Consider the following 26,992-nt stretch of genomic DNA (forward strand, 5'->3'; position numbering starts at 1 on the left):
CTAAATGGTTCTTTCTTAAAATTGATGTGGAAAACTTGATAATTGAAATGTTTAGATAACAATGATAATAATGACGACATAACTAATGAAGGTCTAAACCATTCAATTTTGTTGACGAGTCAGGTGAAGATCATGAAAGCCTAAATCAGAGTTCATACAGGAATTTTAATACAATATTTTCTTCTATTTCACTTGTTATAAGGGCCTTTCAAGGTCATGACAACCCTTGTTTTTAGGGCTTTTCAAGGTCATGACAACCCTTGTTATTAGGGCCTTTCAAGATCATAACAATTCATCTTATGTGGCCCTTCAAGGTCATGACAATGCTTCTTTGAACAGTGTAAACACAAACAACAAAAAGAACAAACATTGCTATGGAAGATGCGTTTATTAAAAAAATATTTTTCAATAATTTTGGATAGAAAATGACAAAACGATAGTCACTGAAATATGATATTTTCTTTTGTTACAAAAAATCCACTAAAATATGGACAGATAATGACATTCAATGTCGGGTTTATGTATATTGCAGAAGGTATAAAAATAGATGAAGGTACAAAAAATGTTGGATTATACAACAGGTCATAACTAGACTCGCTAGATATTATGCTTTAGACACTATATTATGCATAAATTCAAATTTCCTGAAATAAACAAACATGACAACAGATTTGGACACAATTTTCGAAGAGTCTTTACATTATAATTTAAATAATTTCGTTTTATTTTTAGTGATTCTAACCCAAAAATGGTATTGTTGTTGAAATGTATAAAGATGAAATTGTTCTCATTTGCAAACTTGGCAATTTTGAAACGAATTTTTTTTTAAATTTGTTTTTAACAAAATCTGTTCAGTAAATTTTGATCAAGTCTCAAAAAGAATACATTCACAAAGTTGCAAGAAATTTGGTCATCGAATACAATACCTTGCAATAAATTCTTAGTTTTTGGTTTTGTTTTGGTTTTTAAGACATCTGAGCACTTGTAGAAGGAAACATATTATAATTCTTTCAGTTATAATCAATGTACACAAAAATCAGAGATGATAACATATATATATCGGTATAAAAACCAAGTAGATGAGAAACAGAATATTAAAAAACTCTTCTGTATAATATGTATAATGAATACAGCAATACAATGTAAACTAGAAGTATAGTGTATATATAAAACTATTGAGAAACATGTATATTGATTACAATAAATGAGATACAGCAAATGTCCTTCACAATGATTGTCAACCCCCATATATTACAAATATTATCTTTTTCTATTTCAAATTTCTTATTTTTATTAACTTTCAGGGTAGTTTAAATGCATAGTTTCAAGACAATTATCATTTTGTAGTAAAAAAACAAATTCTGTATATTTCCTTGCAGCAGTTCCTGTATATATTACAATTTTGTACATATTACTGATAAAGAAAAGACTAACCAGTATATCTATTTCCTAAAAATAACATCCCAGTTCACTCAATTTCAAAATGTTGGTATTCATTTGAAAGGTGTAAAAGGCAAGCAACACAAAAGTGTATTTCAGCGCGATAGCCATACTTCCTAGTCTCTAACACAGGTGGTATTAATACAGACCAATCTGCTATATATATATTTGGACATTCTGTACACAGATCATTTTTATTTTGATATCAGTAGATTTTACAAATATATACAGGTAATTACATATAGATGTACAGCATATACATGTATAATAACAGACTGTCAAAATGTAAGATAGAGTATGTGTAATGATATCCACACTATAGCAAATTATAATGGGCTCCTCAGTATTACTTTAACTGAAATTTTGAAATGGATATTTACTATAAAATTGTTTCCAAAACCTGGAATTTCTATTTATTTATTTATTTATTCTTATAAATTTTTATTTACTTTTTTCTTTTTTTTTCTTTTTGAAAAACAAATATCAATAATTTCATAATGCTTACATAAATTGAATTGTAATATGTAAGAATTTTTCAAATAGCCTCAAATATAAACACCACTTAGGCTTTTCTGCTTTAATTCATTAACCTGTCATTGTTTTGAGAGAAAAAATACGGAGTCCATGAATATCAGTAAATCTGAAAACTTTACCCTTATTAAGCTGACACAATCATCTCGCACTCCCACTAATATACATATAGCACTACATATCTGGTCCTCTGAGTTCAGTCATACAGTAACCTACATGGAATATCATTATAATATCGGACACAATTTCTCCTAAAGTTTAGTATGGGGGTCGTGCTCCATGGCCGACATATCTACCACATTTTGTGAGGGGTATGGCTGAGCCGCCTCATGGGGCGGAGGAGTGAAAGTGGACACACCACTCATTCCCCCTTTCTTATCAAAATTGTCATATGCTAAATTGTCAAATTCTCTGGAACGATCTTCAATGCTACCAGGTCCGGATGAGTAGTCATTTCTAGGACTGCCGCTCATAGATTCCCTGATGAAAACAAAACATTTATAATAATGCTATAAACATCAACAGAAAAATTAAATCTTAAACAATATTTACTTAAAAAAAATATTATTAAAGCATTTCTTGTATTTTTACACATATTAAAATTAAAATCAAACACAGGCTTGGATATATCACAAATAATGCTGATATTGAATCTTAAAATGTCTTTACATCAAAGTGCAAAATTGTTATCACAAGATTGTTAGATACAACAAGGTAGGTCACACATGCTCTGTTAATATTACATATACACAAAAGTATGCCACTGCCACAAATCTATATAAAAAAAAAAAAAAAAGCTTTTTAATTATGAATAAAAAAAATATCAAAATACAGAATAAAAAAACAAAATCATTTAAAAAATCATAGAAATCTTTCAACTAGCTTCACTTTGTTTTTAATTACATTAACATAAATAAGGGAAAAAAAATGGGAAATGACATTGAAAAGGGAAACAACATTTTAAAATAAGTCTTTAATGCACCAGTAAAAACAGAAATAATTGAGGTAAAAATAATGTAAATAACAGAATTTCCCTAAAACTCACATCTTTGGAAATAGTTGGTGGTATCCAAAAAAAAGTGGATATTTTAAAAGCAAAAACATTTTCTGATTAATATATTTAAAAATGAAATGTACAATTGAAATATTTAAAAATGAAGTCTTAATACAAAAAAGTATCCTATCTAGTACCACATAACCAATACAAAAATATATATATGTGCATGCTTATAACTGTCAGTTATGGAAAAATGTTCCCTGTTTTTTGGTGGTTTTTTTTTGCTGAACTAAGGGAGATAACCTCTTCACTCAGTGAAAAAATTGATAAATTCCTGTTGTAATCTTTATTTTGCAATCATTGAATAAAACAATGATCTCATATTTATATTTATAAAGATATATTTATCAGAATCCAATGGGCTATCTTCTCATCAGCTCAGCAAACAGAACCTTGCGTAAAAAATAAGTTGTTTTTTGCAGGGATTATATATTTTTTTGCATGAATGCTATATCCTAGTTGAGTAATTGCCCTTGATTAACCAGTGTGGTGTTGGTTATTTTCCCATATTAGTAAAGAGTAGGATAGACAGTTTCAGGTGTTTCTGCCTGTTTTTCATTAAGTTGAGTAGGGTCAACTGAACCCTCTGTTAAATCAGAGCGTGGGGCTACAGCCCCGTGCAGGTATGAGGTGTGAGGGTCCACTGATGTGGGCTTTGCATCGTAAGCAGGGTTTGGGTAAGCCTGCTTTTCTTCCTCTATACTGGATCTGGTTACTGTAGAATAACTTTTGTCATCTGGTAAATATGAGTTGCGTTTCTTTTCTGACCTGCAATCCAATAACCAATTCCTTAAATTCTTGAATTTGTTGATGTTTCATGTGATAATTATCATTTTTAATTGTAACTTTATGATAATACATTTTAACGATCATGGAAATTTCCCAAATATGAAGTAAAATCTCTAATTAATGAAGTTTTCAGGTAGGAAAGTTGATACTTGTATCAAAATACTTTAATTGGAAAGTAGTTATCTCCATTGGCTAGTAATCCTAGAAGTTCACAAGACAAGAGAAAACTAGAATGTGCCACCTATCTGGGCAAGACAGGAAAATGAGAAATTACTCAACACAGGTACTCAAGCATCTGTAAGGAACCTAATGTTAGGCAATATAGATTCTACAGGGCTGTATATCTCAGTAACATGCACAAGTATCTGGATAAAATCATAATGCCAAGGGCATGAAATCTAATAATTAGCATCAGCAAAATTTAGGGTTAAATAATCCATATGGTACAAGCATGGGATAATAAAAGCAGGGAGGTAAAGACCGAGTAAGGCAATCTGAAATTGTACTATCTAAATCAAACAAAAAACTGAATTTCATGAAGGGTTTCAACAGTTTATATCCAATGATATGTGATTTTGGAACATTTTCTTCAAAAGATTCCTTGACAAGGGAGATAATTCATGCACCATTAAGTCAGAAATATTAAAGACTTTCAGGACACTGCACCTTGAACAACATGAGTCAGACTTTCCCCCAAAAAACATGAATTTACACAAAATCAGTTGGAAAACAACTGTATAAGGAGGGAAATTGTGGAAATTATAAACAAAATTGAACAAAAATCGAAGAAAACAAAAAAGAGAAAAGATTCCAAGTGTTTCAAAAACTGCAGCAGATCAACAGATTTCTTAAATGGCTCACAAGCAAGCAGAGAAGACAACCTCTGGTCACAAGCTTTTCAACAAAAGAGAAATTTAAAGGCAGGTAGTGGACCTTGTTCATAAAGAAGGTAAAAACACACGGAGTGGACCAGAACAAAGAAGCCAAGTAAGACATGATAAATCATCTAGATAAGAAAACAATAGGCTGTTGTGATCAGGGACTGAACAGCCTACAGACTGAACCAAGTTTTACCTCATTTCATACTAACAGTGAATTCAGGGATGTAACTGAAGCTGAAACTTCCTCCAGTAACTCAACCGGTAATCAAATGACAGGATAGATAACTACTGGTCAGATATATGTTAGAAGTGTTCGAGTACGGTACGAAATAACACTACAGTGATCAAACAAGGGTGCAGAAGATCATTACACAGGCCAGCTAGTTCAGTTATTATTATAACAGATCCAATCTAGAGTTATAAAAGATAGCTCAGTATACAAATTCCCCCATATATTGTCATCTGGAACTTTTTCATCAATGTAACCATGCCCATGAAGGGTTGTGGAAATGTTATTTGAGATGGGAGAAGGTGGTAAAATAGAGGGGTTCACAGTGGTTCTAGACAAGGTGCAACTTAGAAAACTTCATATCTTGCTAAGAATGACTTCCTGCTGTTTAACCTTTGACATCTCCTGTTTGTTTATTTGCAAATTCATTGAGTATTCTGTAACAAATCCAGTTGGAGTTTGTGGCTATAAATTATAAAATGAAATTATAACTTAGCAGGCTGAGTAGTGAAATGACATACCTGTAGAGAAAATAATTAATTTATTTTTATTTCTAAATGTACTCTTTATTTGTTGTCTCTAAACAGGTTAAGATAAGCTCTGAAAAAAATTCAGAAGAATCAATTTTTAAGATGTTTTCTATTTTTTTGAATTAAAAGAAAAAAATGAAATCCAAAAAATATATAGAAAATCAGACTTTTACAGAAAATTCCTGCCTGCTTCTACTAAATTGGTGCAATATATTTATCTACTAACTTAACTATTCTCAAAATTGTAGAAAGGTCTGTCTACATGCCCCATTCCACACTTCAAAACTCTGTGTTTGATACATATGGATTAATACAAGTAGGATGTATATAGAAACATCAACTGTCCATATCCCATTCTGGTAATGCAAGCATACAAAAATATAGTATAAAGCACTGCATTAAGATTATCATTGTTTTGCCCATCCACCAGTGTGTACTGATTTGTAAATTAATATATATCAAAATATGTGATTATATATAAATATATATAACATGTTCCCCACAGTAAGTCACCAGCACACCTTACCTCCAAACGCAAATCATATTTACCAGACGACAGCGGATTGCCGTTCATGCAAGGTTCGCAGTTTATATCTATTAAATTAAGGACACAAACCAACACCACTGGCAATTAAATGTGAATGTTAGGAGTTATGAAATGTGACAAAATTGTATCATATATGGATTCAACTTAAAGCTTGTAACATAAATATATGATATCAAAATGTTCAATCTTGAGAGAACATGTACAATTCTCTAGACAGTGTAAGGCCTTCCTATTTAAGCTACCAAGTGTTCTGACAAAAACAAATGCTAGTGTACATTGATGCTTGTATTTTATAAATTTGTTTTACCATAAATCTGACAGTATCGACAGCTTCTCTCTACACCGTCTTTTTGTGATATTATCAATCTACTGTCTGCTCATTTTTTTCATTTATGCATGTATATATAAACTCCAATTTTCTCTTATAATGGTATGTATTGGTGTGTTCAATGGACTTATCTCCCTTTACATATAGCAAAATTTGCATTAATTTTATTCCTTGTGAATTATCTCTACAAAAGGCATCCATTGTTATTTCCCTCAAATTACCTCCCTTTACACAGAAAGCACACATTTTCTTGAATTATCTTTTATCACTATCTCAGAAGGGTTTGTTTAAATGTTTCTTTAAAACTATTTCTCTTTACACATATTTAAGATGTCATGTTTCTGAATTATCTTAGGGTGAGGGTGGTATGTACTTGGGTTCTTTTTTAATTATCTCCCTTTATTGATATGCAGGTGTCATGTCTCTTGAATTATCTTAGCGAAAATGTTGTGTATTGGTGTTTCTTTTTAATTATCTCCCTTTATTGATAGTACACGTGCCATGTGTCTTGAATTATCTTAGAGCAAAGATGGTATGTATTAATGGTTTTTTTTTATCTCCCTTTTCAGAGTGTTGTGTTTTATACTTGTCTCCCTTTAATCATCTATGTCTTCTTAGATAAGTGGGATAAAACAACTAAGGGGTGGCTCTAGGTTACATAAAGGACACAAAACTTCTAAAGAAAACTACTGAATTTTACATCATCACTGAAGAAATATCTAAATGTCTATAGTTGCTATTCAACCAGAGTTATTACATGCAGTTAACTACTATTTATGCTCAGTAAGACTGACACTTAAAAGTATAGATTTAAATAATGCAAAGTATTGCAAACAATTATTTTACCCTAATTATGGCCAAATCTTTAAAGAAAAATTAATAAGGTGCCAAACTTCTATACACAATAGCTCATGTGACTTAATTTCAGTATGTAATACAGTACTCCGCTTTTCTAGACAGCATAATAAATTTGGCAACTTTAAGAGTGATATAGTATATGTCTATGCCCTGGATAATGTGATACCAGTTGAACAAAGGTCCATAACTCTGGCTATAACAGGACAGCATATCAAAAAGATGTCTTTGTCAAGGTTAAATACAGGCTAAAAGAATGACTCAACCCCTACCCACGCAAACTAATATGAATCCGCATATAAACTCTACTATGAGTAGGATTTGACAAGTAATATATTACTTAGATAAAATGATATATTCCTACCAAAGTACAGTACTAAGGGCCTATATAACACATGTCTATCCAACAACTAGCTAATCAGCTTGTTTTATCCTAAAGTTATAATCTTATCAAATGTAATTTACTATAAACAGTTATTATTTCTATCTGATTCCGACATATTTCTTGATTCTGACCTTAAGAGACAAGCAAGCACAAGCATGTGAGAATTAATATAAAACAAAAATTAGGTTTTATTCTTTTAAAGCCACTTAAGCAACACAACATCACCATACAAAAAAATTAATAACCATGTAACATCAAAATTTCCCACTAGCAAATTATTAGTAAAGAAGCTTGAGGCATTCAGTGAACGAAGTTTGAGAAGCTTAAAATCAACATTACCACAAAGCAATGACAAGCCATAAAAAGAAAAAAATATATATATGAATTGTGATCTTGTGTAAGGCAATTTCAATTTTTTTTTAATGTGAAAATGTGAACTAGCAAACATTATCTTTTAAAAAATTAGCATATTCCACATACTCTAATTATAGTTAGTAGCCTTAGTAGCCATAATAACTTCACCTCCTTATCACAAATGAAAAAAATAATGATTAAAATAAATAAGGTTTAAGATCTACACATTAAAAACAAGAACAAAAATTAAAGGTTCTCGTTCATCTATCCATTAGTAACAAGCAGTCAGTAAATGACAGAGACATGTAAAGAAAACAGAAGGAAAAGACAATAGTTATTATACAGAGGAGCAAATTGACACTAAACACATATCACTACTGGGAAAACATGCAACAATACTTACGGTTGTCGCTGACAATATTTGACAGCCAGAATGCATGCCAAGACAGCGAATAAGCCAGCAACAACACCCAACACGACCACAATCAACTGGGCCTCCTGACTGAGCACTGGTCCCTCTGTCGTTGTCTTAGGCAGTGGGGCTGGTGTTGTCGGGCGTGGAGTTGTAGGGCGTGGAGTTGTCGGGCTTGGAGTGGTTGGGCTTGGAGTGGTTGGTGTGGTAGTGGTTGGTGAAGGACTTGGGGTCACTACAGTTGGTGGGGCTGCTGTAGCAGGCAACTCGCAAGTTGGTGGAGCTAAAAATTAGAAAATTTCACTGTTAATATTATACATAAACTTGTAACCATTATGATATGAATAAGTGTGCTAATTCAAAGTTTAAAATGTCCTATGAAATGCATGCACAGTATAAAATAATTCTTGTATTTCACAACAATTTAAAATTTATCAATATTTATTATGCTACAGTGAATAGATAATACATGTTGACCACAATGGAAGCATGCAGGAACCCTAATGATGAAAGATAAATGTATACATATCCAATATGCCGCCCACTGGGCAAATTCAACATATTCTGGTAATGACAGTTCCCGGAATATTTATTGTACTTTTTCAAAATCCATCATTCATGTTTAATTATAGATGTATACGCATAACTTGATGTTTGACTGGTGGTAAAATACTACACACCGATTTTCATTGTCCAATCCATGTTGTTGAGACTGGCGTCACAGTAGTGGCAAACATCACCAGGCTTGTTAGTGTAGGATTCATAGCATACATCATCGATCACACAACCAGTAGTCTGGAAATACAAATCAATGATAAATATTACAACATTCTACCATCGCACAGACACATGTACTATAAGGTAAACGGCCTGATACTTTATCAAGGTATCTGTTCTGTCACCAACCTAACTCTCACATGAAGATTGTAAAATATACCGGAGTTGACTTAAGACCTGTATGGCTGGTATCAATGATGAAGCAGGTGGTCCTATTCTCCTTGTACTTTTCAGAAGTCTTCATGCAAATCTATATTTTTGTTTATATTTGCCCTTGTTTCTGAGTTTGAATTCTGGTTTCGTTATCATGTCAATGTTCCTTATCATTTATGAATAATGTTTGTAAGACACATGCCAATTGACACCTGTGTACACCCTTAAAGTCCTCAGCATTATAAAAATTCTACAATTCATCAACTATTTCTGTTTGACTCAAAACAACCTTCATGTCATATATCATTCTCTCACTGTAAATGAGGAAATATTAACTTATACTGAAATTCAAAATCTACCCAAGCCTGGGCAAAACCATTTTTAAAGAGAACATGATATCAAGAATTGAAATATAACAGAGACATGGAATACAATGATTCCCTAGAGCTCGCTCCATTTGGAGTCAATACATTTTTAATTCAATAATAAAAGAACAGCTGTATAAGATCCCCTATTGATACTCACAGTAGTTTGACAGCCAGTAGAGGTACAGCTGTAACAGGCACTGTCGAAGGCGACCACAGTGTAGTAGGGACTCGGGTTTATGCCATCGTTACTGACCGCCACCTGTACGGCCCACTTGAGACCGGACATCATGCTTGCTGGTACGGGACAGTTGATCTGGGATGATGTAACAAACTCTGCAGCGACCACTTGAGAACTTCCTGGTACGACACTTACTGTCTGATCAACCTGTAAATAAAAAAAATATAAACAAGAGTTGTAAGAATGAATTGAAATTCAGAGTTCAGAGTTTTTTTTAAAAGTGAGGCAAAGGTCACATTAAAGGTCAGCTGGTTCACAAATGTAGCACCAATGGAAATGTTTTGTCACAAGAAATACACATACATAAGCTGTATCCTCATTAGTATTGACGCAACACAGTTTTATAAAAACTTTATACCAGCTGTCTACAGATGCTCACAGTCGGGTATAGCTATAACTCCCCTGGACTTCATCCCGGTAAGCAAAAAAGATAAATGTTCACTTTGTAACTACTGCTTTGATTGGCTACCCAAAATACTATAATGGCCATACAAGGTCATATTTCATAATGACTGCTTTGATTGACTGTCCAAATTACTAAGAATGAATGGTAATACAAAATAAAGTTTTATGGTTGTCTTGTTCGCTAAAAACATTCATACAGATAATATTTATTTGGGCCATTACAAGGTATAACGTAAATAGCTGAAAAGCCAAATCTGTGACCTTGACCTTCATCACATTGATCTATATGACGTAACTATGGTTTGAATAAATTTGATATCATAATTCATGAATCACAAAATGTAGGTCAATGTGGCCTAATACCATGATAGAAGTAAAAGATCTGTGTAACCAAGCTAGAGGATAAAGTTTTGCAAAGTGGGGTATCATATCATACCGACATATCCATTATACATACATTGAGAGCCTGGAAGTGGCAAGACTCCTGTTTCTGGTTGCTGAAGTTGTTACCAAGAACAGTGATCACAGCACAGTCAGAGCTTCCAAGGGGACATAACCCATTATTCTCCACACTCGAAACAACAGGAGGTTGGTTCTCATCTATAGAACAGTCATCGCCAAGCCAGTTCTGGTAACACTGGCAAACACCTGTGAATATATAAAAATGAACATTGGCCATCCAGCTCTAGGTAATACCAGTTTTTGTCCTGGACATTTTGGAAAGTTTTCACCTGGTGGAAATTGGGATTGCAGAAGTGGAATGAGCAATAAACTGTTCATGGATTTTGTGTCACCCCATTTTGTAATTTTTTAGGATTTCATTTGGGATAGATATGCAACATATACAATTAGAAATGGGCCTAAAGATAGACCCAATTATATAGACAGGGAAAACACTGAATGATAACATTATACAAATAAACTCATTTTAACAATATTTTGTATATTGAACTCTGGAATCAATTCAAGTAAGGCTACTGAAAAGCAAGTTAATCTCGCTTTCAAATACTGTATCTACAAGGATTTAATTTGTCAACATCTGGAATTGCGGTCATTAAATATAGCATGAAAATAGATACCCAGGAATACTGAGTATATACAGAGGAGCCCACTTATTTGCATATCGGTTATTTGAATATCCCGCTTATTTGCATAAAATTCTCAGGTCCCGATTTTCTTCTTCTTTATCTTTGTATTTCAATCCCGTGTATTTGCATCGACTAAAACACCGACTCCCGCTTATATGCATATAAAAATTCCAAAAAATCGAAAAATTTTAATTGATTTTAGGGTATTTTTGTGATTTTCCCGTAATAAAAGTTTGATGAAATGTGTTTTAACTTACATTATTGATTCGACACGATGTACAACGTTATCTTATCATTGGTTCACACTTCGTCATTACAGGTTACGTTCGATGCATCGATATCGACATTATTATTTAGACCATATCAGTAGCATTGTGCAGAAGAATCACTGTATAAAATATCTATATGCCTCATCTTTTGATGAGATTTGTTTATTTATTATAGCATCGATCCAAACCTGTGTTCTGTGCACTTGAACACTCGCTGAGGCAGGTTGCGATCGCCATGATTGTTTACTAGGCGCGTTGCATTGTGGGGGCATATGTGTAATGAACGACAACTCTTTCTGTGTGTGCGCCATTTTCCAAAACAAACCCAAACGACAATACACATGTCACGGTCATTTAAGACAGTCTATTGCTTCAGCAGTTCATCATCTATGATCAAACAACTAATATACTCATAGCAGGAACACAACGCATCTCGAGACGATAATGAATGTTAATTGAAACGATGACATTGTACATCGTAGTGCCAACCCACGCGTGTATGACCGATACCGGACCCAGAGACTCGGAGTGACGAGTAGTAAACGATGAAGTGTATGCAAATATTTGTACATTTACAAAGAATAACAACCCATGTTTTTCGTATTTACTCTTATATTTTAAATAATTTTTTTTTTTTTAAATATATTTTTAATGCAAATAACGTAAACAATCATATAGCGCCCATATTGAGTACCGACCTGACGATCTACATGTGTATAAGAGGGGCCAAAACCCAACTCCGCCTATACGAATACTCCGGTTATTTGCATATTTTGTCATGGAAAAAGGGCTATGCAAATAAGCGGGTTGCTCTGTATACACAAAAGAGTTTACCTGTTATTGCTAAATTTTGAAAACGCAGTGTGGGGTGAAATTAAAAATCTGCAAACTTATTGTGATTGAGGTGCAACCACAAAATATTTGCCCCATGAAATCACAGTTGATCAGATGCTGAAATGAAGCTTTTCCTACCTGCATTACAGTTTCCATGATTATTGCAGTCATTGGGACAGACAGTATTAAGGATACTTCCAGCGAGTTGTACCAATGCGGGGTCTGCAGAACTGAGCAGAAGTCTGGCTTCAGACTCGCAGTCTCCAACATACACAGCAAGAATGGACGTAGCACCTACTGTGGTATCAGTAGTCTGAAAAAATATATATTTACAGGTTAAAAACCTTGTGTCAGTTCAAATCCTGATTAGCTTAGTGAGTCATAAAGGCTAATTTTCACACCAAATTTTTCGTGACAGACAAAAACTACCATTATGATAAAATTTTGATAACGTATCAGGGTACAGACCAAAAGCTTTGATAACACTTTGACTTACCAGGATTTTGTTCATGCACTCCCCAACTGCTGTGTCTACAGGTATTTCAAACCCAGGAATCTGCTGACAAAGGTTAACAACCTGCGCATTGGCAACTTCCTGTTGGCAGTATGCTGTGGCTACATCAAATGTGATGTTTCTTGGGGGGTCCCATGTAGGAACAGTGATCTGTAATATGTAAAGTACACATTAGAATATTACTAATTCAATACATTGAAGTATATCTCTTTCACAAGGTGATTTTCAAATAATGATTAGCTTTAAACTTGATCAATTCCTCAGTAAACTTATATCGTCAAGTAATTAATAAATTTCAATTTATTTATTTATAATTCATGATATATGTTTTACTGCAGGAGGTTACGTTTATATTTCCTATCACAATTAAGTATTATATAATAAGTCAAATATACCCTCATCTGAATCAAACTCTGTATTACAGATTAAATAAATCTCTAATGCTTTGTTACTGAAATTCTGATATATCAAATCATAAATCAAACAAAGCTCAAACAATTCTAAAGTGACAAAGTGTGAAAATAAATTCAAAGGTTCTCCGAACCATCATTTGTATCTGGAAATTGACCTTCTTATCATGTTAATAACTTTAATATTTCACTGGGAAAATTCTCATATAAATTGAAACATATACAAGTTACATACAGGTGTCGTCGTATGTTGGGTCAATCTCAACATCATCAAATATTCCTCCTGCCTGTCTCTTCTTCCTCTCACATCCACTGACAACAACGACGGCACCACTGATTAGTGCTGGGGTGATGTCAGTACCTACAACACAGCACAAACATTGCATTATAGTCTCATACTAACACTGGATTGTCAACATGGGCTGTCTCTACAGAAATGTAGATACATTCTAGTCAAATAAGCACCTGCCCACAAATAAAATAAACCCTCTTGAATTGAGGTTATTTTTGTCTTCAACATCATCAAAATAATAAATTTCAGCGTAAGTAAAGCGCTCAAAAGACTGTGCCTGTAATAAATAACCAAACGTCACAATCTGGACATTATCGAAAATTGAGGTAAATATCTCTGTTTAATTTTTCATAAGCATGTTTACAGCAAGTATGAATTACAATACTTTTCCGGCACTAGAGAGTAAATTCTAGCACTTTTCCAGCAATGACCCAGAATTCCAGCACTTCACATTGTCTGTATGAACCATGGGTATTGATGTGTTTAAACCTACCTGATAAAGGAGAGGCACAAGTTTCCACGATGGTGTTTCGGCTGATGCATGAGTCTGAATTTGTGGCACATGGACAGAAGCTGTACATTGGGAATTGTGAGGTCGGCTCAAAAATATCAGCTGTAGTTGAACTAGGGATTAAAAATGAAATGGCCATGATATCAGCTGTAATACATTTCACAAGAGACATTTGTATCAGAAAACTAACAGGAAATATTTAATTTGTAACTGAATTGGTTGTAATGAATTATCAATGTGTATGGATGGAATATCTGGATTCTGTTTAATATGTGTGGATGGAATATCCAGATTCTGTTCAATATGTGTAGATGTAATAACAGGACATCATTTAGTATATGTACAGTCAAAAATGTCATTTGACCTTTCAAGGCAGGAAATGAAAAAAAAATTCACATATGACATGTGCCCTCTTTATCAAGGTTTAGGTAACCTGTATTACTTACATTAGGAGGGGGAAATATGGTCACATATAAATGGAGAAGCTTAATTCAGGTGGTTACTAAGGCAGGTTTGACTGTATATGGAGTTTCAGGATTACTCGAGACATTGTATATATTTTCTATAGAATATATACATTGTATTAAGATATTTTGAAAGTTATTCTGTTGATGATTCTTATATAACAAATGTATAAGGCACCAAGGATGCTTACCTCCATTGCCTGTCAAAGGCTTCAGATGTTCCGAATGGAACACTTGTAACAGATTCTTGGATAGCAATAGCTCGTCCATTGGGTAGGGTCAAGTCATTGGCAGTCATACCATCATAAACACCACATAAACCTTTAAACAGAAGATAACTTTCATAAATGTAAATTATATTTTAGAATTATAACTATCTTACATTGAACCTAACATTCAATTACAGTACATAACATTCAATTACTGTACATAACATTCAATTAAAGTACATACCATTCAATTACTATACATAACATTCAATTACTGTACATAAACTTCAATTACTGTACATAAACTTCAATTACAGTACAACATTCAATTACAGTACAACATTCAATTACTGTACATAATATTCAATTATTGTACATAACATTCAATTCTCCATTACGAGGCTGACTGGAGACTCTCTATAAGAGTTTTGGGACTTAATGCTGGCAGGAGACTCTGTATAAGGGTTATGGAACACGAGGCTGACAGGAGACTCTCTATAAGGATTTTGGGACTTAATTAATGCTGACAGGAGACTCTCTATAAGGATTTTGGGACTTAATGCTGGCAGGAGACTCTCTATAAGGTTTTTGGGACTTAATGCTGGCAGGAGACTCTATACGCGGCTGACAGTTAAGTCTTTTTAAGGGTTGATGCATAAAGCTTGAAGAGTTTCCTGGCATCAGGTTTGATGTAGGATTTTTAATAGTTATGGGGATCGATGAAGCCTATTGATGATGGTATGGGGCTGGATTGTGACTACTTTTAACAATTATTTGCAAGGTTGATGATAGTATTAAACATGATGATATATGTATGGGTGCATAGAACATAAGCCATACCTTCAGTGTGACCCATGTCAAATGGTGACGCATGGACGAGGACTTCTAGAGATGTCGTTCTGTCACGAATGGTCACCGAAGTACCGGACGGGAATCTCACCTGTGGAAATATGTAGTGTAAATCAAAACTTGACTCTTATTACCTATCACATTATACCATCAGTTCTGTTGATGTCAAAAAGTCATTATCTTTCTCTTAATCATTTCTTTCAACTGCATAATCTACTCATAAATCACCTAAGTGGAAATGACTTTTAAAACACTTGTTCTGACAAAATCTGATATAGGCATAATTTTATACAGGGGGAAATATTTCCAAAATACTGAGAACAGTGACTGTATCAATAATACTGAAAACTTGAGTACTCTCCCTTATTTTGTCTATATCAACTTGTACTTCACAAGAAAAATCTCCATCGATTAAATTGACCTCAATAATCCTGACTTAATAGATTTTGTGCTTCTATTTAGGGAACTTTCTTATTGAAATGCTTAGAATGCATCACAATGGTCTTACTATATGAATTTGTCTCCCATGAATTAATGGTGTTACCGTGAATTTGTCTCCCATGAATTAATGGTCTTACTATATGAATTTGTCTCCCATGAATTAATGGTCTTACTATATGAATTTGTCTCCCATGAATTAATGGACTTACTGTGAATTTGTCTCCCATGAATTAATGGTCTTACTATATGAATTTGTCTCCCATGAATTAATGGACTTACTGTGAATTTGTCTCCCATTAATTAATGGACTTACCGTGACTTTGTCTCCCATGAATTAATGGACTTACTGTGAATTTGTCTCCCATGAATTAATGGTCTTACCGTGTATTTGTCTCCCATGAATTAATGGTTTTACCGTGACTTTGTCTCCCATGAATTAATGGTTTTACCATGAATTTGTCTCCCATGAATTAATGGACTTACTGTGAATTTGTCTCCCATGAATTAATGGTCTTACTATATGAATTTGTCTCCCATGAATTAATGGACTTACTGTGAATTTGTCTCCCATGAATTAATGGACTTACTGTGAATTTGTCTCCCATGAATTAATGGACTTACCGTGACTTTGTCTCCCATGAATTAATGGACTTACTGTGAATTTGTCTCCAATGAATTAATGGTCTTACCGTGAATTTGTCTCCCATGAATTAATGGACTTACTGTGAATTTGTCTCCCATGAATTAATGGTCTTACTATATGAATTTGTCTCCCATGAATTAATGGACTAACTGTGAATTTGTCTCCCATGAATTAATGGACTTACTGTGAATTTGTCTCCCATGAATTAATGGTCTTACCGTGTATTTGTCTCCCATGAATTAATGGTTTTACCGTGACTTTGTCTCCCATGAATTAATGGTTTTACCATGAATTTGTCTCCCATGAATTAACGGACTTACTGTGAATTTGTCTCCCATGAATTAATGGTCTTACCGTGTATTTGTCTCCCATGAATTAATGGTTTTACCATGAATTTGTCTCCCATGAATTAATGGTCTTACTATATGAATTTGTCTCCCATGAATTAATGGACTTACTGTGAATTTGTCTCCCATGAATTAATGGTTTTACCGTGACTTTGTCTCCCATGAATTAATGGACTTACCATGAATTTGTCTCCCATGAATTAATGGACTTACCGTGTATTTGTCTCCCATGAATTAATGGTCTTACCGTGACTGTCTCCCATGAATTAATGGACTTACTGTGAATTTGTCTCCCATGAATTAATGGTCTTACCGTGAATTCGTCTCCCATGAATTAATGGTGTTACCGTGTATTTGTCTCCCATGAATTAATGGTCTTACCATGAATTTGTCTCCCATGAAGTAATGTTCTAACTGTGTATTTGTCTCCCATGAATTAATGGTTTTACCATGAATTTGTCTCCCATGAAGTAATGGTCTTACCGTGTATTTGTTTCCCCTGAAGTAAACTTCTGTATCAGTATGTAAAGTTCCTGTTTGGTACAGCTGCTGAGTGTTAGCGTAATTTCCATTTTTATCTCGGCAGCGGTCAAGGATGAATACATCATCCTCAGATGTGACAACCACTGCACATGTTTCTGTTCCAAACTTATTCAGACTCCTCTGCTTCATCACATATACCTACAAAATACCAAAGATTCATGTATTTAAAGATGATATTTACATACATAATATGCAACTCAAATCAGAAACTAAAAAAGCTAGGAGAACCAACACTACTATCACTTCAAATAGCGATAATCTTCTCAGATGGATACCTGGTGGTATTCAATAGAGATTCTTACTATGTGGTTAACATAATAGAAATAATGGCTTCTGAATATCTAAGAGTGGTCATCTTTTTTATTGTGGTCTAGACATCGTTGACATGTTTCAGCCACTAGGCGGCCATCATCAGGACAAGTTTTACAAATTCTATACTCGATTTGCAAATTTATTTGATTTTGAGAATTTCAACATATCAAAATGAATATCAAATATGAATTGTGTGGTAAACAGATCCTACACTCATGGCCGAGTTACAATGAATTTATTGAAGACATTAAATTGTATATGACATAGCCACTTGCAAGATCCTCAGTGTATAAACCAGACTTAACGGTACATTAGCATACCTTCTGAGGCAATGAGCTGTGCTTGTACATTAAAAACAACCCTTGGAAGTAGTTTCCGTGGCTTCTGCAAATGAAAAAGAATTCAATATATCACTCACGGATAACCAGTAATAAAAAATTCAAACAATAAAAAAAGTGTTTTTGTGCATTTTCATTCTTTAAACAATTCATGATCAAATGTTTACTTAAAGTATGTTAATCATTTTTACCAATTGTTGACATCACCAATAACTAATTTGATGGACATGATTATATTTGAACAGAACTAAAAAATACGTACAATCCATCAAATGATCGCACAGAATCCCCTGAGACCATACATGCACTGTACTGGTCGTTGTTGGAGACAACAATCTGTAAAAGAAAATCAAAAGTTAAGCTTTAGGGTGACCTAAATACATTACTTTTCTTGGTATAACTTATCATCAAGAACAAGCATGCTGGGTATTACTTGTCCCCTACCAGCCGCCACTAAAATAGTAAGTGACCTTGACCCAAAATATCCAAAACTAGAACTTCTTCAAGATATTATGGTCCTTTATCACTGTGTGAAGACCAAAATCCCTCAAGGAATGATGCCACGAGATCTGACAAACTCTGGCTTTATGTACGTACAAAACAGATGAAGAGGAAACATGTCGTCATTCCCCCATCTTTAATACATTATATAATTTTAAATATCTATTTCCTTGCAGAAAAGTTTGTGGTTTTGGCGGGTTTTTTTGCTTTTGTTTTTTTATTGCGGATGTTTTGCATGTCAGCATTTTGAGAAACAGCTAAAGAATATGTTCCTTTACTTGATCAGCCCTACATTATCAGCCTACCTGGTATTCTGCAATCTGCGCTTGTTTGACAACCACTCCGTTCACAAACTTGGATGCAGTCAATTTAGCTGTGACATAGTGTGTGCCATCCTGAATAAGGTCAGCGATGGGAATGATGGGCACCACTTGAGGGGCTTGATAGTTGGCATCTGTGAAGGTCATACTACAGCTGGTGCTAGTAGCGTCTTCAGCCTGGGCCACCAACACTTGGGGAATGGCAGTATTATCAGCACATCTGGACAGCCGCACACAAAATCAATGTTAAAAGGAATATTCCAAAATCAACACTGAACTACCTTTTACAAGCAAAATACATGGCAGCACTATATATGCCAACTGAGCTGCAGTTCGGACATTGTATCTAAGGACTATTCCATTAAAATATCTACCAAACCCAAGGACACAATAAATCACTTCTATCCATGGTTGGATTGCCTTCCTATTACTTCTATGTAATTTATTAACTTAATTCTATAAGTGGTATCCCTTAACCAAACCTGAAGTCCTGGGTTGGGGTAGAAGTTTTTTCTGGAAAAGCCCAAAGCCCACTATTGTTTGCTATCAAATCACTTTTCAAAGTCTCTGAAGTTTGAATTATTATTTTACTATATGGCTATCATAAAAGTAATAGAAAATAAATTGCATAAAGTATGCATCGGTACATGGTCTAGCTTGAGGGCACAATGGTAAGACTACAGAATTTTTTAACAATTCCTGAGAATTAAAAGTAGAAGAGATACACATTTAATAGACATTCGTCCAGTCTATTCAAATATATTTCCATCTTATTCAATCATACTAGGCCCTTACTTGCAAAACATGCAGGAAACGGGTAAGTTATCTCAACAATGAAAATAGAAGAAGATTTATGACTGTTGTGTGGTCACATCTGATTGTGTGGCATACATATTAATGTTTAATGCATCACTACATCCATCTAAAACTGTTAATCAAGATATTTGACTAAGAGTTATTACGATAAATTGAAAATAGGCTGTTGTATAGTTCTATACAATATCAAAAGATACCTACTCTTTTCTATTACCAGTTTCAAAAAAGTTTTAGCTTCATTTTTCTTTTAAATTGATTACACCCCTCTGGTATTTGGTACACAGCTTTATGTCTAATAAGCGATCATTATTAGGACACTTATTGCTATTCAATTGCTGGTGTGAATTAAACACATTTCTATACCGTGGGTGCCGTTTTAACATATTGGTGATGAGCAGTGGTGTAGCTGATACTATAGAGACTCACTTAGCAGTAGAGCTAGCATCTTCTGATAATGTCACTTGGACCTTGATGTAGCAGTCTGCTCCGCAGTTTGGTGCTTCATTCATCATCACCCAGAGGTTTGTCGTATTCATGCTTCCTTCCTCTACTCTGATTGGACGGCTTTGGTCAGTCACCTGAAATGTTTTAAATAAACATATTTCTCCACTTCTTGTAGAAACTTCATACACAGTACAATCTATGAACTAATCTCACACACTCTACAGAGTTTTTTAAATTCAGTAAATCTGATTTTAAAATACTTAATAGTTGAATACTGTACTGTTATTTTTGTCCCGATAGCTTCTAATCATTATACTTTTATAGTCAAGTAATACTTTGATGTCATTTATGTTGACGATTGACAAATCCTCAAAATGCAACATTTTTGCAGCATTAACATCTTCGAAGAAATTTTGTTAAATATAGAGAATATTTTCACAAAATAACAAAAAAAAAAAAACACTTTGAAGGGATCTTTCATTGAGTGTAATGTTGGTACATCTTTAAAAAAAAAAAAAGGGGGGGGGGGGGGGTGTAATTCTTTAATATCTAGGAAAACAGGTCCCTCAGTTGGGGGAATTTTTGCGATCAAAAGGACTACCTAGAATTCTCCTCACACAAATTTCCATGTTTACAGTACCATGTTTTTGGGTTACCAAAGATACACTACACTGTAAAATGCTTAATCATTTTTCTGATCAACAATATCAGACTGTGTTATACTTGTGATCTTCTTACATTGAAACTTGGCATCTTTACACAAGACTGGCCATAGGATCCCTCCATCTTTGCCAGTTCACCAGTCAAGTTAGCCTGGATGAGGACGGAACAACCCTTCAATGCAGTGGTCATACAACCCTTAACATTCTCATACTCCCTGGAAGAAAGGAACACATCATATTTCAGAGGAACATTGAATTGATTTATCATATTGACAAACTTCATTTTTGGAACCAGATCTTCGGTACATTTTAGTCTCTGGACTAATCAAATTAACAATGGTCGGGATCAGATTCATCTGTCTGATATAATTATAATTTGGAAAGATGATTATAATCTTCAACACAACAGCAAAGTCTGTTGTTTAGGACTTTCTTCCAATAGCCGAACAGTGAAAAGTCATCATGGCTCAACTCATTGGCACTCTTTGCTTGACAATGGCAATAAATGTCTTCAAAAATTTTCAAATGACTGTTTGTGTTCCAATTGAATAAGTATATGTTTAGTTTTACATCTAATCTCCCTAGGGGAACTAGGACAGAGTAAGGTTATCTATAATATTTTTATGTTGAACTTACGCGCAGAAGTTGGCCTGGTTAAGGGTCCCCAGGCATTGAACAGCCTCGTCCACTTTGCAGGAAGATGGTAGCTGGCAGATAGCCTCCCTGGCTTCCCTCTGGAATTCCAACATGGCTTTGAAGTGCTGACCCACTTCATCTGAACAGCTCGAAGTCAGGGAAGTGATGTTTGACATCAGGTATGGCAAATGACTGAAAATTTCAAAATATGAAATATTTGTAATTAAATTGTTCGTTATTCTATCGGATATAATATTGAATCCATACTGCATCATAGATTGAGCAAGAACAGCCAAGTCTTCATTGTCTTCTCGAGCTCAATTCTTATATTGAATCCATCACTGACTGAGCAGGAACAGCCAAGTCATATTATATATAAGTGAATTAACATTAGCCTAGAATATCAAGCATTACTAATTTGTATGGCCTTCCACCATTTTGTGATGGGAACCATAAAAATACATGCAGGAAGTTCTAGTAAGAGGAGACATTGATGGCAGAAAATTCAAGAGAGACATAATTTGTACGAACAGTTGTATCATGTATGATAACTCTGTTCTATGAAAGCTTAGTAGAAGGTCTCCAGGTAAAGTAAGGAAGGAGATTTGTACATTTCTTTCTTAGCAAAATGGAATTAAATTTACAGGTGCCACAATGAGCTTTTACCTGCAGAACGCTGCATTGTTGGTTTCCATCACCTGTCCTACAGCAGACATTGTCATCCACAAAGCAGGAAGTACCTGGCAGGACTCCGCCTCTGTCAATAGTCAACATACTTAAATAATTCACCATGCTTAAAATTTCAGTCAAAGAGCCAGCATAATGAAATATTTCACAAAGTTCATAATCTTCTTTCAGTAGTCAACATTAACAAATCCGGCTGGGTAATTAATCCTCCAATATCTGCATAATTAATCCTACAATGGCTGCATAATTAATCCTACAACAGCTGCATAATTAATGCTACGACTCCATAACATACCTTACAAATTTCAGAGTTTACAATCAATGAATAATGGTGTTTGAGTGACAATTGTAGGAAATTATAGCTTCAAAATATCATTTGTCTTCTAGGTTTTTAAGAATGGTGATTACAAATGGATCTTCTTAAAATTTTGTGCCTTGACTAAACTTACCATTCAAGAAAACGCAGGTTGTATCTTCCCGACACATGACCTTAGAGATTTCGTACACCTGCCACATGTTTTGTCCTACAAAGGTTGCCTGTGCAGTTGACAGGTAACCCCAACTTTCTGCATGCATTTCAGCACCCATGCACTCAAATGATTCACGAATAGCTGCACATTGTAGAACCTGGTCACAAAAATTGTTTCAATGAAAACATGGTCACAAAAATAAAAGCAGCATAAAATCACTAGGTCCATCCTTATTTCATAATAAAGGCACATTTTTTTTATTTTAAGATTTTTATTTCTTTATTTACTTATTTTTCAATTTTAAGTTCTTGATAAGGAGACTTTTACAAATGTAGCAAAAGGGGCCTTTATTTCCATAAGGAATCATCTTTGTTAATGATGAAAAAGTGAATGGCAAGCGAGAGCACAGGCAAATTACTCTTAGTCAAACCAATCAAACCGTCTGGACCATGTTCAACAAGCATATACTAGGTATTGCTAAAGCAATACATGTCCCCTACTGACCCCCACTAAATACAATGACCTTGACCTTGATTCAAAAATTCTGAAACTCGAACTTGTCCAAGACATTATGGTTTTACATCATTGTGTGAAGTTTTATCAAAATCCCTCAAGGATTGGAGCTATAGCTCACTGAAAATCTTTGGTGTTACACACGTACAGGATGGACTGAGAGGATAGCCAAACTCCCCTGATTCACTGGTAGGATGCTAAGAACCATGGATCCCAATTCATTGATACAAACTACAAATAAGCACATATTTACAACTCTGTACACACTAAGAAAAATTAATCTGCCGACACTTTAATTTACCTTGGCCTTGGCGTGGTTGGTTTGGTAGTCCTCGTTCATGCCTCCAGTTATCATATTCCACATGTAGGTCATACCATCCATGAGATAATTATCGGCAGCTGTCCCCATATCCATATTTGGCATCATTGACGAGTTGGCATTACCTGATAGTGCATCCCTAATTTCACTGGACATATTCGCTAAATTCATCTCGACCCTCCTGTTGATTTCTGATAGTCCAACCATGTATGGGTGGTCCATGAAATGACTGGTCACTTCGCTGGCGATCTTGCCTCGGATGCGTGCCATATGAGCCATCATCACATCTCCAGTGATTACACCGATGGTGTTGTAAAAGAACTTCTGAATGCAGACTGCAAGGTCACCTTCACAAACAAGATGTCGGTTTGGTGTTGCATGTTTGACAGCCTCCATCATTGTTGTCTTTCCGAACACAGAGCAGTGCTGTAGCTTTTCCTTCAGACAAATTTCAGTCATTTCGCGAGCCCTGACAGAAAAAAGAAATCATCATATAGAAAAAGCTACAGGAACTTAAAACATTGTCATATGTAGGAAAACATCAGCAATTTCAGTCGTCTTGCAAACTCTGAAACCAGATAGACAGCGTCATATACCCAAAAACTATGGAAATTTCTTTAATAATATAACATTAAACTACAAATAACTACTTTGTGTGTCACTAGTGTTAAGTAATACAAGTTTAAACGAGATTTCTACTCAGTATAGGCTTAGAAAATTTTAACTCCAATGTGAAAAATAATTAATATTTATTTCATGATTAAATTCACAACTCACTTATACTCAATAAATTTTACACTGCAGCCAACCGTAGATTACTTACAGACAGATGTGTTGATCCTGCATCTCCTTCATATCAGAAAAGTAGGTCAAGACATCAATGCAGTGCCTTGCCTCATCCATACGACAGTGTTTCGATTCATAACATGGAACTATGACAACCTGGGGACACAACTCGTACGTCTTTTTCACAGCCGTCCGCACTACAGCTTCGACAGGTATCATGGTAGAACTATCACACCCACTGGCCATCTTCTCGACACACAGCATGGCTTTAGTGTACTCCCTGAAAACCAAATGTCACACTGTATTACACTGAAATCACAATGTCATTCTGATGTACTATTTAAATACTGGACTCCATCACACGAGTGTTTTACTAAACAAGCACACTGAGTATTGCTAAGGCAATATATGCTCCCTACAGGTACCCGCCAGTTATTACACTGTAATGAATTTTGGAAATAACTTATATTTTCTAAAAACCAAACTCTCAACTTGTCTGAGATATCATGGTCCTTTGTGTGAAGTTTGATCACAATCCCTCAAGGAATGAAGTTGCTAGAGCACTGACAAGTGTTATGTACATACAAGACAGAAATTACTTTTCCACACAGTTAGTTTGGTTACTGTGTTGAAATCCAATCTAATATTGGAAAGGTTTTATCAACATTTACATTCATTTGTCTCTTGCTGTATCTAATTCTCAATTTGGTTTGAAAGGTGCTGATAGTTTGTGTCTATTTTACAATCCTTTGTAATATATTAATCCAGCAATAATCCTCTATTTTACAATCCTTTGTAATATATTAATCCAGCAATAAGCCTATGTCTATGCCTTGTATTAAGTCAAAGTCTATTGCTGTTTAGCCTTTGTAATATTAATATTAATCAAGCAATAAGCCTAAGTCTATGCCTTGTATTAAGTCAAAGTCTATTGCTGTTTAGCCTTTGTAATATATTAATGCAGCAATAAGCCTAAGTCTATGCCTTGTAATAAGTCAAAGTCTATTGCTGTTTAACCTTTGTAATATATTAATCCAGCAATAAGCCTAAGTCTATGCCTTGTAATAAGTCAAAGTCTATTGCTGTTTAGCCTTTGTAATATATTAATCCAGCAATAAGCCTAAGTCTATGCCTTGTATTAAGTCAAAGTCTACTGCTATTTAGCCTTTGTAATAGTAATATTAATTCAGGAATAAGCCTAAGTCTATGCCTTGTATAAAGTCAAAGTCTATTGCTGTTTAGCCTTTGTTATATATTAATGCAGCAATAAGCCTAAGTCTATGCCTTGTATTAAGTCAAAGTCTATTGCTGTTTAGCCTTTGTAGTATATTAATCCAGCAATAAGCCTAAGTCTATGCCTTGTATTAAGTCAAAGTCTATTGCTGTTTAGCCTTTGTAATATATTAATGCAGCAATAAGCCTAAGTCTATGCCTTGTAATAAGTCAAAGTCTACTGCTATTTAGCCTTTGTAATATTAATATTAATTCAGGAATAAGCCTAAGCCTATGCCTTGTAATAAGTCAACATCTATTGCTGTTTAGTCAATGAATTAATCTAGCAATAAACCTTGGGTATATTACATGGTACATATCATGGTAAATCTAACAAGGTTCTATGGACTGGTTGAGAAAAGGCAAATGCTTTTGCTCTAATAACTATGATATTGATGCAGGGCCCTAAAATGGTCAGAGGATTGTATTTTGCCACACATAAGAAAAGATTTATCTTGAGCTGTGTCACTTACTTATGCATACTGTTACAATCCAACATTGGGCTGTACAGGTGCATCATGACATGGGCCACACATTCGAAGGTAGCGCTGAGGTTACAAACTTTCTGTTCGTCCATCATCTTTTGGTCCATTGGCCTAGTTGTATTTCTGTCAGTAACTGCTGTTGTTGTCCTGTTGTCCTTACTGGGCATAGTATCCTTATCATCCATATCGTCCCAGTTGTCAGCATCACAACTTGGTATCTTGGTGTTGTCTCTGGTCATTTTCCTGCGAACTGATGAACAGTGTTTGACCATGCTGTACCCTATGCAGAAAGAGCTCTCCAACTTCTCCATGATTCTCCAGTTTACTTCCATTGGGCACCCGAAAGTGTGACGCTTTATACATTCATCTGCAACATCATAGACTCTGAAACAAACAATTTAAAACCATTTTTTTTTTACATTTAAACTTGTTCTCGCAATGTGTAAAATATGCTTTTGGAGATTTTTTCACATGAAATATCTTAGAAATACCTCAAAAGAAGTATTTTTTATGCTACAGTATTTTTTGTCAAGTAAAAGTATGCTGATGGAAATGGGCAAAAGACTTTCTTTGATCTTGAAGTTCACAACATGCAGCATGATAGACATAACTTATCACAGTACATCTAAAATAAATTTTAATCTATAAATGTACATACTTCTTATACACAAAACACATGCATTTTGAATGCTACATGCAGATATGTGAAAGATAATCCTGCTTACATTTATTTTATCC

General features: G+C 34.5%; 1 protein-coding gene across 1 annotated transcript in view; it reads right to left on the reverse strand.

Annotated features, from left to right (window-relative positions):
* Nucleotides 1–369: 369 nt before the first annotated feature.
* LOC117338914 overlaps nucleotides 370–26,992 on the reverse strand; it is an 88,673-nt gene continuing 62,050 nt past the window's right edge. The window contains exons 71-93 of the mRNA XM_033900277.1: nucleotides 26,243–26,638; nucleotides 24,535–24,777; nucleotides 23,694–24,180; nucleotides 22,859–23,036; nucleotides 22,389–22,479; nucleotides 21,723–21,914; nucleotides 21,163–21,301; nucleotides 20,407–20,558; nucleotides 19,150–19,384; nucleotides 18,606–18,679; nucleotides 18,326–18,389; nucleotides 17,634–17,831; nucleotides 15,711–15,810; nucleotides 14,853–14,982; nucleotides 14,180–14,310; nucleotides 13,631–13,755; nucleotides 12,967–13,134; nucleotides 12,609–12,783; nucleotides 10,737–10,927; nucleotides 9,794–10,021; nucleotides 9,019–9,133; nucleotides 8,330–8,621; nucleotides 370–3,796 (exon numbers count right to left, since the gene is read on the reverse strand). Of these exons, the coding sequence (XP_033756168.1) occupies nucleotides 3,538–3,796; nucleotides 8,330–8,621; nucleotides 9,019–9,133; nucleotides 9,794–10,021; nucleotides 10,737–10,927; nucleotides 12,609–12,783; nucleotides 12,967–13,134; nucleotides 13,631–13,755; nucleotides 14,180–14,310; nucleotides 14,853–14,982; nucleotides 15,711–15,810; nucleotides 17,634–17,831; nucleotides 18,326–18,389; nucleotides 18,606–18,679; nucleotides 19,150–19,384; nucleotides 20,407–20,558; nucleotides 21,163–21,301; nucleotides 21,723–21,914; nucleotides 22,389–22,479; nucleotides 22,859–23,036; nucleotides 23,694–24,180; nucleotides 24,535–24,777; nucleotides 26,243–26,638 (4,363 nt within the window). The 3' untranslated portion in view covers nucleotides 370–3,537. The remainder of the gene's footprint in view (nucleotides 3,797–8,329; nucleotides 8,622–9,018; nucleotides 9,134–9,793; nucleotides 10,022–10,736; nucleotides 10,928–12,608; nucleotides 12,784–12,966; nucleotides 13,135–13,630; nucleotides 13,756–14,179; nucleotides 14,311–14,852; nucleotides 14,983–15,710; nucleotides 15,811–17,633; nucleotides 17,832–18,325; nucleotides 18,390–18,605; nucleotides 18,680–19,149; nucleotides 19,385–20,406; nucleotides 20,559–21,162; nucleotides 21,302–21,722; nucleotides 21,915–22,388; nucleotides 22,480–22,858; nucleotides 23,037–23,693; nucleotides 24,181–24,534; nucleotides 24,778–26,242; nucleotides 26,639–26,992) is intronic.

Source organism: Pecten maximus, chromosome 12, assembly GCF_902652985.1.
Source record: "Pecten maximus chromosome 12, xPecMax1.1, whole genome shotgun sequence".
Lineage (NCBI taxonomy): Eukaryota > Metazoa > Mollusca > Bivalvia > Pectinida > Pectinidae > Pecten > Pecten maximus.